Source organism: Oncorhynchus masou, chromosome 31, assembly GCF_036934945.1.
Source record: "Oncorhynchus masou masou isolate Uvic2021 chromosome 31, UVic_Omas_1.1, whole genome shotgun sequence".
In the NCBI taxonomy this organism is placed as follows: domain Eukaryota; kingdom Metazoa; phylum Chordata; class Actinopteri; order Salmoniformes; family Salmonidae; genus Oncorhynchus; species Oncorhynchus masou.
This window is the reverse complement of record NC_088242.1, coordinates 100,222,171-100,238,737: the sequence shown is the minus strand read 5'-3', so window position 1 is coordinate 100,238,737 and position 16,567 is coordinate 100,222,171. Positions and strand designations below refer to the sequence as shown.

At 48.3% G+C, this 16,567-nt stretch overlaps 1 protein-coding gene across 1 annotated transcript in view; it reads left to right on the top strand.

Moving 5' to 3' along the window:
- Window positions 1-16,567, top strand: part of LOC135524819 (ras-related protein Rab-6B-like) — a 119,699-nt gene that overhangs the window by 86,015 nt on the left and 17,117 nt on the right. The window contains exons 5-6 of the mRNA XM_064952669.1: window positions 5,422-5,515; window positions 13,790-13,856. Coding sequence (XP_064808741.1) covers window positions 5,422-5,515; window positions 13,790-13,856 — 161 coding nt within the window. The remainder of the gene's footprint in view (window positions 1-5,421; window positions 5,516-13,789; window positions 13,857-16,567) is intronic.

Sequence of the window (16,567 nt, the reverse complement as noted above, 5' to 3'; positions counted from 1 at the left end):
GAGAAGGGGCTTATGGGTAGAGAGCTGCCTGTCTGGTGGGATGGGGTTTATGGGTAGAGAGCTGCCTGTCTGTTTGGATGGGGTTTATGGGTAGAGAGTTGCCTGTCTGGTGGGATGGGGTTTATGGGTAGAGAGCTGTCTGTCTGTCTGGTGGGATGGGGTTTATGGGTAGAGAGCTGCCTGTCTGGTGGGATGGGGTTTATGGGTAGAGAGCTGCCTGTCTGGTGGGATGGGGTTTATGGGTAGAGAGCTGCTTGTCTGGTGGGATGGGGTTTATGGGTAGAGAGCTGCTTGTCTGGTGGGATGGGGTTTATGGGTAGAGAGCTGCCTGTCAGGTGGGATGGGGTTTATGGGTAGAGAGCTGCCTGTCAGGTGGGATGGGGTTTATGGGTAGAGAGCTGTCTGTCTGGTGGGATGGGGTTTATGGGTAGAGAGCTGCCTGTCAGGTGGGATGGGGTTTATGGGTAGAGAGCTGCCTGTCTGGTGGGATGGGGTTTATGGGTAGAGAGCTGTCTGTCAGGACTGGTGGGATGGGGTTTATGGGTAGAGAGCTGTCTGTCAGGACTGGTGGGATGGGGTTTATGGGTAGAGAGCTGCCTGTCAGGACTGGTGGGATGGGGTTTATGGGTAGAGAGCTGCCTGTCTGGTGGGATGGGGTTTATGGGTAGAGAGCTGTCTGTCAGGACTGGTGGGATGGGGTTTATGGGTAGAGAGCTGTCTGTCAGGACTGGTGGGATGGGGTTTATGGGTAGAGAGCTGCCTGTCTGGTGGGATGGGGTTTATGGGTAGAGAGCTGCCTGTCTGGTGGGATGGGGTTTATGGGTAGAGAGCTGTCTGTCAGGACTGGTGGGATGGGGTTTATGGGTAGAGAGCTGCCTGTCTGGTGGGATGGGGTTTATGGGTAGAGAGCTGCCTGTCTGGTGGGATGGGGTTTATGGGTAGAGAGCTGCTTGTCTGGTGGGATGGGGTTTATGGGTAGAGAGCTGCCTGTCAGGACTGGTGGGATGGGGATTATGGGTAGAGAGCTGTCTGTCTGGTGGGATGGGGTTTATGGGTAGAGAGCTGCCTGTCTGGTGGGATGGGGTTTATGGGAAGAGAGCTGCCTGTCTGGTGGGATGGGGTTTATGGGTAGAGAGCTGCCTTTCTGGTGGGATGGGGTTTATGGGTAGAGAGCTGCCTGTCTGGTGGGAAGGGGTTTATGGGTAGAGAGCTGCCTGTCTGGTGGGATGGGGTTTGTGGGTAGAGAGCTGCCTGTCTGGTGGGATGGGGTTTATGGGTAGAGAGCTGCCTGTCTGGTGGGATGGGGTTTATGGGTATAGAGCTGCCTGTCTGGTGGGATGGGGTTTATGGGTAGAGAGCTGCCTTTCTGGTGGGATGGGGTTTATGGGTAGAGAGCTGCCTGTCTGGTGAGATGGGGTTTATGGGTAGAGAGCTGCCTGTCTGGTGGGATGGGGTTTATGGGTAGAGAGCTGCCTGTCTGGTGGGAAGGGGTTTATGGGTAGAGAGCTGCCTGTCTGGTGGGATGGGGTTTATGGGTAGAGAGCTGCCTGTCTGGTGGGATGGGGTTTATGGGTAGAGAGCTGCCTGTCAGGACTGGTGGGATGGGGTTTATGGGTAGAGAGCTGCATGTCTGGTGGGATGGGGTTTATGGGTAGAGAGCTGCCTGTCTGGTGGGATGGGGTTTATGGGTAGAGAGCTGCCTGTCAGGACTGGTGGGAGGGGGTTTATGGGTAGAGAGCTGCCTGTCTGGTGGGATGGGGCTTATAGGTAGAGAGCTGCCTGTCAGGACTGGTGGGAGGGGGTTTATGGGTAGAGAGCTGCCTGTCTGGTGGGATGGGGTTTATGGGTAGAGAGCTGCCTGTCTGGTGGGATGGGGTTTATGGGTAGAGAGCTGCCTGTCTGGTGGGATGGGGTTTATGGGTAGAGAGCTGCCTGTCTGGTGGGATGGGGTTTATGGGTAGAGAGCTGCCTGTCTGGTGGGATGGGGTTGATGTGTAGAGAGCTGCTTGTCTGGTGGGATGGGGTTTATGGGAAGAGAGCTGCCTGTCTGGTGGGATGGGGTTTATGGGTAGACTGGTGGGAGTGTCTAGAAAGCTGGGGGGGTTGGCACGGTGATAATGATAATGCTACTGTGGATTCTTCTTCTTCTAATTCTTGTTCTTGTTCTTCTGTAAGCAGTGGAGCTGCCAAGCCAGGCTAAGCCTATGTCTCATGACAAATATATACCGTTGAAGTTGGAGGTTTACATACACTTGGATTGTCATCAAAACTCGCTTTTTTAACCACTCTACAAATGTCTTGTTAACAAACTATAGTTTTGGCAAGTCGGTTAGGGCATCTACTTTGTTCACGACACAAGTAATTTTTCCAACAATTGTTTACAGACAGATTATTTCACTTATAATTCACTGTATCACAATTCCAGTGGGTCAGAAGTTTACATACACTAAGTTGACTGTGCCTATAAACAGCTTGGAAAATTCCAGAAAATTATGTCATGACTTTAGAAGCTTCTGATGGGCTAAATTATATCATTTGAGTCAATTGGAGGTGTACCTGTGGATGTATTTCAAGGCCTGCCTTCAAACTCAGTGCCTCTTTGTTTGACATCATGGGAAAATGAAAAGAGATCAGCCAAGACCTCAGAATTTTTTTTGTAGACCTCCACAAGTCTGGTTCATCCTTATGAGCAATTTCCAAATGCCTAAAGTTACCACCTTCATCTGTACAACCAATAGTACGCAAGTATAAACACCATGGGCCACGCAGCTGTCATACTGCTCAGGATGGAGACGCGTTCTGTCTCCTAGAGATGAACGTACTTTGGTGCGAAAAGTTCAAATCAATCACAGAACAGCAGCAAAGGACATTGTGAAGATGCTGGAGGAAATCGGTACAAATGTATCTATATCCACAGTAAAACGAGTCCTATATCGACATAACCTGAAAGGCCACTCAGCAAGGAAGAAGCCACTGGTCCATAACCGCCATAAAAAAGCCAGACTACGGTTTGCAACTTCACAAGGGGACAAAGATCGTACTTTTTGGAGAAATGTCCTCTGGTCTGATGAAACAAAAATAGAACTGTTTGGCCATAATGACCACCGTTATGTTTGGAGGAAAGGGGGGAGGCTTGTAAGTCGAAGAACACCATCCCAACCGTGAAGCACTGGGGTGGCAGCATCGTGTTGTGGGGGTGCTGTGCTGCAGGAGGGAGCTAAACCCACTGTGTTTATTTGCCAGCAGCATACCACCCTGGCCAGCAGCATACCACTCTGGCCAGCAGCATACCTCCCTGGCCAGCAGCATACCACCCTGGCCAGCAGCATACCACCCTGGCCAGCAGCATACCACTCTGGCCAGCAGCATACCACCCTGGCCAGCAGCATACCACCCTGGCCAGCAGCATACCACCCTGGCCAGCAGCATACCACTCTGGCCAGCACCATACCACACTGCATACCACTGCTGGCTTGCTTCTGAAGCGAAGCAGGGTTGGTCCTGGTCAGTCCCTGGATGGGAGACCAGATGCTGCTGGAAGTGGTGTTGGAGGGCCAGTAGGAGGCACTCTTTCCTCTGGTCTATCTTTTCATCCAAAAACACATTTATAAAGTTTTTTCAAGGTATTTTCAATGTCTTTTTTCCTCCCATAGTCTCCTCACCATACTGTTTGACTTTACTTGGTGTTGTTTGACAGGGCCAAGGCAAATTTAATCAACATTTGTAAACGCATGTGCCAGATTTAGCCAGCCCGCTAATATTCAACTGTAGACCCCTCCTTCCATTCTGTAGACCCCTCCTTCCATTCTGTAGACCCCTCCTTCCATTCTGTAGACCCCTCCTTCCATTCTGTGGACCCCTCCTTCCATTCTGTAAACCACTCCTTCCATTCTGTGGACCCCTCCTTCCATTCTGTAGACCCCTCCTTCCATTCTGTAAACCCCTCCTTCCATTCTGTGGACCCCTCCTTCCATTCTGTAGACCCCTCCTTCCATTCTGTAGACCCCTCCTTCCATTCTGTAGACCCTACCTTCCATTCTGTGGACCCCTCCTTCCATTCTGTAAACCCCTCCTTCCATTCTGTGGACCCCTCCTTCCATTCTGTAGACCCCTCCTTCCATTCTGTGGACCCCTCCTTCCATTCTGTGGACCCCTCCTTCCATTCTGTGGACCCCTCCTTCCATTCTGTAGACCCCTCCTTCCATTCTGTAGACCCCTCCTTCCATTCTGTAGACCCCTCCTTCCATTCTGTGGACCCCTCCTTCCATTCTGTGGACCCCTCCTTCCATTCTGTGGACCCCTCCTTCCATTCTGTAAACCCCTCCTTCCATTCTGTGGACCCCTCCTTCCATTCTGTAGACCCCTCCTTCCATTCTGTAGACCCCTCCTTCCATTCTGTAGACCCCTCCTTCCATTCTGTGGACCCCTCCTTCCATTCTGTAGACCCCTCCTTCCATTCTGTGGACCCCTCCTTCCATTCTGTAAACCCCTCCATCCATTCTGTAGACCCCTCCTTCCATTCTGTGGACCCCTCCTTCCATTCTGTAGACCCCTCCTTCCATTCTGTAGACCCCTCCGTCCATTCTGTAAACCCCTCCTTCCATTCGGTGGACCCCTCCTTCCATTCTGTGGACCTGACACTCTCCCTGTCCTTCCATTCTGTAGACCCCTCCTTCCATTCTGTAGACCCCTCCTTCCATTCTGTGGACCCCTCCTTCCATTCTGTGGACCTGACACTCTCCCTGTCCTTCCATTCTGTAAACCCCTCCTTCCATTCTGTGGACCCCTCCTTCCATTCTGTGGACCTGACACTCTCCCTTGTCCTTCCATTCTGTAGACCCCTCCTTCCATTCTGTAAACCCCTCCTTCCATTCTGTAAACCCCTCCTTCCATTCTGTAGACCCCTCCTTCCATTCTGTAGACCCCTCCTTCCATTCTGTAAACCCCTCCTTCCATTCTGTAGACCCCTCCTTCCATTCTGTAAACCCCTCCTTCCATTCTGTAGACCTGACACTCTTCCTTTCTCACGTTCCCAGGAACTCATGCATCGACAAGATTTCATAGTAATGGGCTGTAATTAATACATTTTTCGGGCCACAACACCATCAATCAGCTTCACCATAGCTTAATGAACAATGTTAGATGTGCTGTTAGGTGAGTGCTGGTAGACAGTGCTGCAGGCTGTGGCTTGTTGTAGTAGTCAGTACCTCACCATTGGGCGCAAACTGGTTGAATCAACGTTGCTTCCACATCATAAACAAAAAGCAAATGTGATGTGAAGTTGAATCAACGTGGAAAAATGATTTTGATTCGCAAAAATAAAGTAATGAACAGTTTTTTTTTTTCTCCCTGGGTCACTGCTTATTTAAGATGTTCTTCAGTCAGTGGTTTGATGTGGGTTCCTGTCCTCTCCCCTCGCAGGCAGATCACCATAGAGGAAGGAGAACAGAGGGCCAAGGAGCTCAGCGTCATGTTTATTGAGACCAGCGCCAAGACAGGCTACAACGTCAAGCAGGTTAGTGTTTATTGAGACCAGCGTCAAGACAAGCTACAACGTCAAACAGGTTAGTGTTTATTGAGACCAGTGCCAAGACAAGCTACAACGTCAAACAGGTTAGTGTTCATTGAGACCAGCGTCAAGACAAGCTACAAAGTCAAACAGGTTAGTGTTTATTGAGACCAGTGTCAAGACAAGCTACAACGTCAAACAGGTTAGTGTTTATTGAGACCAGCGTCAAGACAAGCTACAACGTCAAACAGGTTAGTGTTTATTGAGACCAGTGTCAAGACAAGCTACAACGTCAAACAGGTTAGTGTTTATTGAGACCAGCGTCAAGACAAGCTACAACGTCAAACAGGTTAGTGTTTATTGAGACCAGCGTCAAGACAAGCAGGTTAGTGTTTATTGAGACCAGCGTCAAGACAAGCTGCAACGTCAAACAGGTTAGTGTTTATTGAGACCAGTGCCAAGACAAGCTACAACGTCAAACAGGTTAGTGTTTATTGAGACCAGCATCAAGACAAGCTACAACGTCAAACAGGTTAGTGTTTATTGAGACCAGTGTCAAGACAAGCTACAACGTCAAACAGGTTAGTGTTTATTGAGACCAGTCAAGACAAGCTACAACGTCAAACAGGTTAGTGTTTATTGAGACCAGCGTCAAGACAAGCAGGTTAGTGTTTATTGAGACCAGTGCCAAGACAAGCTACAACGTCAAACAGGTTAGTGTTTATTGAGACCAGTGTCAAGACAAGCTACAACGTCAAACAGGTTAGTGTTTATTGAGACCAGCGTCAAGACAAGCTACAACGTCAAACAGGTTAGTGTTTATTGAGACCAGTGTCAAGACAAGCTACAACGTCAAACAGGTTAGTGTTCATTGAGACCAGCGCCAAGACAAGCTACAATGTCAAACAGGTTAGTGTTTATTGAGACCAGCGCCAAGACAAGCTACAACGTCAAACAGGTTAGTGTTTATTGAGACCAGCGTCAAGACAAGCTACACCGTCAAACAGGTTAGTGTTCATTGAGACCAGCGTCAAGACAAGCTACAACGTCAAACAGGTTAGTGTTTATTGAGACCAGCGTCAAGACAAGCTACAACGTCAAACAGGTTAGTGTTTATTGAGACCAGCGTCAAGACAAGCAGGTTAGTGTTTATTGAGACCAGCGTCAAGACAAGCTGCAACGTCAAACAGGTTAGTGTTTATTGAGACCAGTGCCAAGACAAGCTACAACGTCAAACAGGTTAGTGTTTATTGAGACCAGCGTCAAGACAAGCTACAACGTCAAACAGATTAGTGTTTATTGAGACCAGCGCCAAGACAAGCTACAACGTCAAACAGGTTAGTGTTTATTGAGACCAGCGTCAAGACAAGCAGGTTAGTGTTTATTGAGACAAGTGCCAAGACAAGCTACAACGTCAAACAGGTTAGTGTTTATTGAGACCAGTGTCAAGACAAGCTACAACGTCAAACAGGTTAGTGTTTATTGAGACCAGCGTCAAGACAAGCTACAACGTCAAACAGGTTAGTGTTTATTGAGACCAGTGTCAAGACAAGCTACAACGTCAAACAGGTTAGTGTTCATTGAGACCAGCGCCAAGACAAGCTACAATGTCAAACAGGTTAGTGTTTATTGAGACCAGCGCCAAGACAAGCTACAACGTCAAACAGGTTAGTGTTTATTGAGACCAGCGTCAAGACAAGCTACACCGTCAAACAGGTTAGTGTTCATTGAGACCAGCGTCAAGACAAGCTACAACGTCAAACAGGTTAGTGTTTATTGAGACCAGCGTCAAGACAAGCAGGTTAGTGTTTATTGAGACTAGCGTCAAGACAAGCTGCAACGTCAAACAGGTTAGTGTTTATTGAGACCAGTGCCAAGACAAGCTACAACGTCAAACAGGTTAGTGTTTATTGAGACCAGCGTCAAGACAAGCTACAACGTCAAACAGGTTAGTGTTTATTGAGACCAGTGTCAAGACAAGCTACAACGTCAAACAGGTTAGTGTTTATTGAGACCAGCGCCAAGACAAGCTACAACGTCAAACAGGTTAGTGTTTATTGAGACCAGCGTCAAGACAAGCAGGTTAGTGTTTATTGAGACCAGTGCCAAGACAAGCTACAACGTCAAACAGGTTAGTGTTTATTGAGACCAGTGTCAAGACAAGCTACAACGTCAAACAGGTTAGTGTTTATTGAGACCAGCGTCAAGACAAGCTACAACGTCAAACAGGTTAGTGTTTATTGAGACCAGTGTCAAGACAAGCTACAACGTCAAACAGGTTAGTGTTCATTGAGACCAGCGCCAAGACAAGCTACAATGTCAAACAGGTTAGTGTTTATTGAGACCAGCGCCAAGACAAGCTACAACGTCAAACAGGTTAGTGTTTATTGAGACCAGCGTCAAGACAAGCTACACCGTCAAACAGGTTAGTGTTCATTGAGACCAGCGTCAAGACAAGCTACAACGTCAAACAGGTTAGTGTTTATTGAGACCAGCGTCAAGACAAGCTACAACGTCAAACAGGTTAGTGTTTATTGAGACCAGCGTCAAGACAAGCTACAACGTCAAACAGGTTAGTGTTTATTGAGACCAGCGTCAAGACAAGCTACAACGTCAAACAGGTTAGTGTTTATTGAGACCAGCGTCAAGACAAGCTACAACGTCAAACAGGTTAGTGTTTATTGAGACCAGCGTCAAGACAAGCTACAACGTCAAACAGGTTAGTGTTTATTGAGACCAGCGTCAAGACAAGCTACAACGTCAAACAGGTTAGTGTTTATTGAGACCAGCGTCAAGACAAGCTACAACGTCAAACAGGTTAGTGTTTATTGAGACCAGCGTCAAGACAAGCTACAACGTCAAACAGGTTAGTGTTTATTGAGACCAGCGTCAAGACAAGCTACAACGTCAAACAGGTTAGTGTTTATTGAGACCAGCGTCAAGACAAGCTACAACGTCAAACAGGTTAGTGTTTATTGAGACCAGCGTCAAGACAAGCTACAACGTCAAACAGGTTAGTGTTTATTGAGACCAGCGTCAAGACAAGCTACAACGTCAAACAGGTTAGTGTTTATTGAGACAAGTGTCAAGACAAGCTACAACGTCAAACAGGTTAGTGTTTATTGAGACCAGCGTCAAGACAAGCTACAATGTCAAACAGGTTAGTGTTTATTGAGACCAGCGTCAACGTCAAACAGGTTAGTGTTTATTGAGACCAGTGTCAAGACAAGCTACAACGTCAAACAGGTTAGTGTTTATTGAGACCAGCATCAAGACAAGCTACAGCCGTGAATCTGCATGTCTGTATAATTTTCTTTCAGTCCCTCTGAGTGTTGACGACACTACATCTCCGGGTCGTATTTCTGCACGAACCACATATACTGATTATATCTGATCACTGCTGACAGGAAACGGTTCAGTGGCAGAGGGCATGACTGAGTCATTTTTCCCACGACTGACTTGTCCTTTGATTTATGAGCAATTTGTTTTTTGTTTTTTTACCTTTATTTAACCAGGCAAGTCAGTTAAGAACAAATTCTTATTTTCAATGACGGCCTAGGAACAGTGGGTAAACTGCCTGTTCAGGGGCAGAACGACAGATTTTGTACCTTGTCAGCTCGGGGATTTGAACTTGCAACCTTTTGGTTGCAAGTCCAATGCTCTAACCACTAGGCTACACAGTGTCTAGTGTAAAGTGTTTGTAATCGAATATAGAAAAGGACTTTTGGTTGGAATCAGGTCTATTACCACTAACTGCAGGAAGTCAGAGAGAGCTGGGTTGAGAGAGAGACGACCACTGCCTGATATCAGTTAGTATCAATTGTACAAGATTGTACCAATGGTCTATGAATGACACAGGCGAGCCAGCAGGGTTAACAGTGGGGTGTTTATCCTCTTTGTTTGATCAGTTATGCTCTGGTCCCTTTGTTCCATTAGTGGTCCTGAAGTAATGCAGAACAATGGGTCACGTGTTTGCCTCAGTGCTGGGTGACAACGTGGTTCCCTTCACAGACACAATATACTGTTAGCTTGTCTTTATAAAACCCTTTATTAACTATACGAGAGGGAGGGAGGGAGGGAGGGAGGGAGGGAGGGAGGGAGGGAGGGAGGGAGGGAGGGAGGGAGGGAGGGTGGCAGGGGAGGGAGGGAGCGAGAGAGGGAGGGGGAGGGAGAGCGGGAGGGGGGAGGGAGGGAGAGAGGGAGGGGGAGGGAGAGAGGGAGGGGAGGGGGAGAGAGGGAGGGGGGGGGAGGGAGGGAGAGGGAGGGAGGGAGAGAGAGAGAGAGAGAGGGAGGGGGGAGGGAGAGGGAGGGAGGGGAGAGGGAGGAGGGGGGAGGGAGGGAGAGAGGGAGAGAGGGAGGGAGAGAGGGAGAGAGGGAGGAGGGAACTTACTGGGAAACGTTATGTTGTTACTAGGAAACATTATGTTGTTACTGGGAAACGTTATGTTGTTACTGGGAAACGTTATGTTGTTACTGGGAAACGTTATGTTGTTACTGGGAAACGTTATGTTGTTACTGGGAAACGTTATGTTGTTACTGGGAAACGTTATGTTGTTACTGGGAAACGTTATGTTGTTACTGGGAAACGTTACTGGGAAACGTTATGTTGTTACTGGGAAACGTTATGTCGCATGTCCCCAATGGCACCCTGTTCCCTATATAGTGCACTACTTTAGACCAGAGCCCTATTCCCTATATAGTGTACTACTTTAGACCAGAGCCCTATTCCCTATATAGTGCACTACTTTATACCAGAGCCCTATTCCCTATATAGTGCACTACTTTATACCAGAGCCCCTGTTTCCTATATATAGTGCACTACTTTATACCAGAGCCCCTATTCCCTGTATAGTGCACTACTTTAGACCAGAGCTCCTATTCCCTGTATAGTGCACTACTTTAGACCAGAGCCCCTATTCCCTGTATAGTGCACTACTTTAGACCTGAGCCCTATTCCCTATATAGTGCACTACTTTATACCAGAGCCCCTATTCCCTGTATAGTGCACTACTTTAGACCAGAGCCCTATTCCCTATATAGTGCACTACTTTGAGCTGGACATTTAGACCAGGTGGACATTTAGACCAGGTGGACATTTAGACCGGGTGGACATTTAGACCGGGTGGACATTTAGACCGGGTGGACATTTAGACCGGGTGGACATTTAGACCGGGTGGACGGCAGCGTAGCCTAGTGGTTAGAGCGTTGGACTAGTAACCGGAAAGGTTGCAAGTTCAAACCCCCGAGCTGACAAGGTACAAATCTGTCATTCTGCCCCTGAACAGGCAGTTAACCCACTGTTCCTAGGCCGTCATTGAAAATAAGAATTTGTTCTTAACTGACTTGCCTAGTTAAATAAAGGTAAGTAAAAGACCGGGTGGACACTTTAGACCGGGTGGACATTTAGACCAGGTGGCCATTTAGACCAGGACATTATTTTAGATGATGTATTAACTTGCTAGATCATAGAAAGCATTTTGCTGCCTTATTTTTACACAAGGCCCTTCGACACAGATGACCATCACGTTCTCATTCAAAGGTTGAAATAGGTGGACGGGGATGACCGATAGAGGAAGCATCTATCTCTGGTGCCAAAGGTTTTGCATGTTCTAATCCAGGGATAGAAAGTTGATTTGACGTCCCGAGTGGCGCAGCGGTCTAAGGCACTGCAGGAGTCACTACAGACCCGGGTTTGATCCTGGATGTACAGTCAACTGTCCTGTCAGTTCTTGACTATGGTGACAGAATTGCAGCAGCGACTTCTCTTAAACCTCTAGATGTTGTTTACCATCGTAGGGCCCTTCGCTTTCTCACAGGGGACAGTTTTAATATTCACTACTGCATCCTGTATTTAAAGGTTGATACTCACTACTCAAGTCCAGTAGATCACTATTCTGTTTTTATATAGAAAGTTCTACTACACAAGCTTCCAACTTACGCAACTTTGTTGATTTCGTGTATAAATATGCCTCACCAAACCCGGTCACAGGGTTGGTTAACTCTTGAGGTTCCTTCAGATCTCCACCAAATTATATAAATGCTTTTTTAGTTGTAATGCACTTCACTGCTGAAACAGTTTACAAAACTCATTACATTTGGATGTTGTGGTGCCGCTCGGGCAATTTAAAGTCTTGATTGAGGACCTAGTAGCTGAGGAATGTAACTCTTTTTCTTAAATGTTGTGTTGTATTTTTTTATTTTACATTGGGCGGCAGTGTAGCCTAGTGGTTAGAGCGTTGGACTAGTAACCGAAAGGTTGAAAGTTCAAATCCCCGAGCTGACAAGGTACAAAATCTGTCGTTCTGCCCCTGAACAGGCAGTTAACCCACTGTTCCTAGGCTGTCATTGAAAATAAGAATTTGTTCTTAACTGACTTGCCTGGTAAAATAAAAAACACCAGCCCCCAGCCCCCTAATTTTGTTGTTTTAGTATAAAATATTACACGGTTGGTTCACATGTTTGGTTAAATATTGAGGTTGTTCAGGTCTCCAAATTATGTAAATACTCTTTTTAGTTTTAATGCACCTCATTGCTAGAACAGTCTACAAAACTCAGTACAGTTGCATGTTCTGGTGCTGCTCGTGCGATTTAACGTCTTGATTGGGGACCTTCTTATTGAGGAATGTATTTCTGGAATATTCTGTCGTGCTTGTATTTTTTTTTAAATGTATTTTTTAATTTCATTGTATCTTGATTTGATTTTGGAAATAGATTTTCTGTCTGATGAAATGTATATGCAGCGCTTGTGAATGAGACCCTGGTCTCAATGGTGCCTCCCCTAAAAAAAGGTCCAATAGAAATAGGAAATAGAATGAGATGATCCATCTCTCTTCCTCCTGTACTATGTTTCTCTGTAATTGGACTGGCAGTAGTCACCAGAATGGCACCACAGAGAGGGTATGTCAACCTGGCTGTCCTCCAACCATCCGTCCAGTGTGACTGACTGACTGTGTGAGTGCTTTCTGCCTTCCCCTGGCCCCAGTGCATGCTGGTAGCTTCCTGTCTGAGCGAGTTGATTGGGTCCACAGGTGAAGAGGGTGGATGGATGAGACACTCTCTCTCTGTTGGGGAGCGTATATGAGTCACAGTGTTCTGATCCTCTCCCCTCTCCCTCTCCCTCTCCCTCTCCCTCTCCCCTCCCTCTCCCTCTCCCTCTGCCTCTGCCTCTCCCTCTCTCTCTCCCACTCCCTCTCCCTCTCCCACTCCCTCTCCCTCTCCCTCTGCCTCTGCCTCTGCCTCTGCCTCTGCCTCTCCCTCTGCCTCTCCCTCTCTCTCTCCCACTCCCTCTCTCTCTCCCACTCCCTCTCCCTCTGCCTCTGCCTCTGCCTCTCCCTCTCCCACTCCATCTCTCTCTCCCACTCCATCTCTCTCTCCCACTCCCACTCTCTCTCCCTCTCTCTCTCCCCTCTCCCTCTGCCTCTCTCTCTCCCACTCCCTCTCTCTCTCCCACTCCCTCTCCCTCTCCCTCTGCCTCTGCCTCTGCCTCTCCCTCTCCCACTCCATCTCTCTCTCCCACTCCATCTCTCTCTCCCACTCCCACTCTCTCTCCCTCTCCCTCTCCCACTCCCTCTCCCTCTCCCACTCCCACCCCCCCTCTCCCTCTCCCTCTGCCTCTGCCTCTGCCTCTCCCTCTGCTTCTGCCTCTCCCTCTCCCAACCCCTCTCTCCCACTGAGAACCCTCTCTCTCTCTCTCTCACCCTCCCGCCCCCTCTGCCCTCTCTCTCTCTCCCCCTCCCGCCCCCCCCTCCCTCTCCCCCTCTGCCTCTCTCTCTCCCCCTCCCGCCCCCCCCCTCCCTCTCCCCCCTCTGCCTCCCTCTCTCTCTCCCCCTCCCGCCCCCCCTCTCCCTCTCCCTCTCCCACTCCCTCTCTCCCACCCCCTCTCCCTCTCTCGCTCTCTCCCCCTCCTGCCCCACATCTGTAGATCTCTCTCTCTCTCCCCCTCCCGCCCCCCTCTCCCTCTCCCTCTGCCTCTGCCTCTGCAGAGAGTCTCTCCCTCTCTCTCTCCCACTCCCACTCCCTCTGCCTCTGCCTCTGCCACTGCCTCTCCCACTCCCTCTCTCCCACTCCCTCTCTCTCTCCCCCTCCCGCCCCCCTCTCCCCTCTCTCTCTCCCACTCCCACTCCCTCTGCCTCTCCCACTCTCCCTCTCTCTCCCTCTCCCCCTCCCCCCCCCCATCTCCCTCTCCCCCTCTCCCTCTCTCTCTCTCTCCCCCTCCCACCCCCTCTCATTCTCTCTCTCTCTCCCCCTCCCCCCCCCCTCCCTCTCCCTCTCTCTCTCCAGCTGTTTCGGCGTGTGGCGGCTGCCCTTCCCGGGATGGAGAGCATGCAGGAGACGAGCAAGGAGGGAAGTATCCTTTTACTGCACTTAGGCCTCAGCTCTCTTATCCAGAGAGTCTTACAGTCGGGAGTCATTTAGCAGACTCTCTTATCCAGAGAGTCTTACAGTCGTGAGTCATTTAGCAGACTCTCTTATCCAGAGAGTCTTACAGTCGTGAGTCATTTAGCAGACTCTCTTATCCAGAGAGTCTTACAGTAGGGAGTCATTTAGCAGACTCTCTTATCCAGAGAGTCTTACAGTCGTGAGTCATTTAGCAGACTCTCTTATCCAGAGAGTCTTACATTAGTGAGTCATTTAGCTGACTCTCTTATCCAGAGAGACACACTAGTAGTGAGTCATTTAGCAGACTCTCTTATCCAGAGAGTCTTACAGTAGGGAGTCATTTAGCAGACTCTCTTATCCAGAGAGTCTTACAGTCGTGAGTCATTTAGCAGACTCTCTTATCCAGAGAGTCTTACAGTCGTGAGTCATTTAGCTGACTCTCTTATCCAGAGAGACACACTAGTAGTGAGTCATTTAGCAGACTCTCTTATCCAGAGAGTCTTACAGTAGGGAGTCATTTAGCAGACTCTCTTATCCAGAGAGTCTTACAGTCGTGAGTCATTTAGCAGACGCTCTTATCCAGAGAGTCTTACAGTAGGGAGTCATTTAGCAGACTCTCTTATCCAGAGAGACACACTAGTAGTGAGTCATTTAGCAGACTCTCTTATCCAGAGAGTCTTACAGTAGTGAGTCATTTAGCAGACTCTCTTATCCAGAGAGACACACTAGTAGTGAGTCATTTAGCAGACTCTCTTATCCAGAGAGACACACTAGTAGTGAGTCATTTAGCAGACTCTCTTATCCAGAGAGTCTTACAGTAGGGAGTCATTTAGCAGACTCTCTTATCCAGAGAGACACACTAGTAGTGAGTCATTTAGCAGACTCTCTTATCCAGAGAGACACACTAGTAGTGAGTCATTTAGCAGACTCTCTTATCCAGAGACTCTTACAGTAGAGAGTCATTTAGCTGACTCTCTTATCCAGAGACTCTTACAGTAGAGAGTCATTTAACAGACTCAACTGACTGACTGAGCAACACGGACTAAGTGCCCTGAATGAAAAAGATCGTCAGGCTCAGGAAAAAACATGTTGTTTCAACTTTTTCTCAAACCTCTCCGTACTTTTTAAAATGATTTTATTTAACCAGGTAGGCAAGTTGAGAACAAGTTCTCATTTACAACTGTGACCTGGCCAAGATAAAGCAACGCAGTTCGACACATACAACAACACAGAGTTACACATGGAGTAAAACAAACATACAGTCAATAATACAGTAGAAAAATAAGTCTATATACGATGTGAGCAAATGAGGTGAGATAAGGGAGGTAAAGGCAAAAAAAGGCCATGGTGGCAAAGTAAATACAATATAGCAAGTAAAACACTGGAATGGTAGATTTGCAATGGAAGAATGTGCAAAGTAGAAATAAAAATAATGGGGTGCAAAGGAGCAAAATAAATAAATAAATTAAATACAGTAGGGAAAGAGTTAGTTGTTTAGACTAAATTATAGGTGGGCTATGTACAGGTGCAGTAATCTGTGAGCTGCTCTGACAGTTGGTGCTTAAAGCTAGTGAGGGAGATAATTGTTTCCAGTTTCAGAGATTTTTTTGTAGTTCGTTCCAGTCATTGGCAGTGAACCTCTCTGGTCTCCTGTCTGAAGCCCAAGGTTCTCCAGAAATACACTCTGAACAGTGGTGGAGCTCAAACTCTGTGTTCTTCTGGTCCTCGTCCAATTAGATGAGCTTGCTGCGTGACACGCCGCTAGACGGCTCGCTGTGTTTGAGCTGTGGGGCCTGACAGGCTCTGTGTGGTCGGGTTGACAGGGTGCAGATGAAGGCAGCTGCTGGGGTTCGGGAAGTGGCTTCGTCTCGGCTGGGCTGTGTGATTTAATGTAGTGACCGGAATCGTCCGCCATCAGTCATCACTGAAGTGTGCTGCTGGACTACATCCCAAATGGCACCCTAAACCCTATATAGTGCACTATGGGCCCTACGTCCTACGTCAGTCCCCTACATCAGCCCCCTACGCCAGCCCCCAACACCAGCCCCCTACACCAGTCCCCTACGCCAGCCCCCTACGCCAGCCCCCTACGCCAGTCCCCTACGCCAGCCCCCTACACCAGTCCCCTACGCCAGCCCCCTACGCCAGCCCCCTACACCAGCCCCCTACACCAGTCTAATATATTTCAGCAGAGGATTTTATGCAAAGTGACTTATGAGTGATGCATGCATACATTTTCGTATGGGTGATCCCAGCAGAAATCGAACCCACAATCCTGGCTTTTACAAGCGCCATGCTCTACCAACTGAGCCACAGAGGACCTGGAGCCATGCTCTACCAACTGAACTAAAGAGGACCTGGAGCCATGCTCTACCAACTGAGCCACAGAGGACCTGGAGCAATGCTCTACCAACTGAGCCACAGAGGACCTGGAGCCATGCTCTACCAACTGAACTACAGAGGACCATGCTCTACTAACTACAGAGGACCATGCTCTACCAACTGAACTACAGAGGACCATGTTCTACTAACTACAGAGGACCATGCTCTACTAACTGAACTACAGAGGACCATGTTCTACTAACTACAGAGGACCTGGAGCCATGCTCTACCAACTGAGCCACAGAGGACCTGGAGCCATGCTCTACCAACTGAACTACAGAGGACCATGCTCTACCA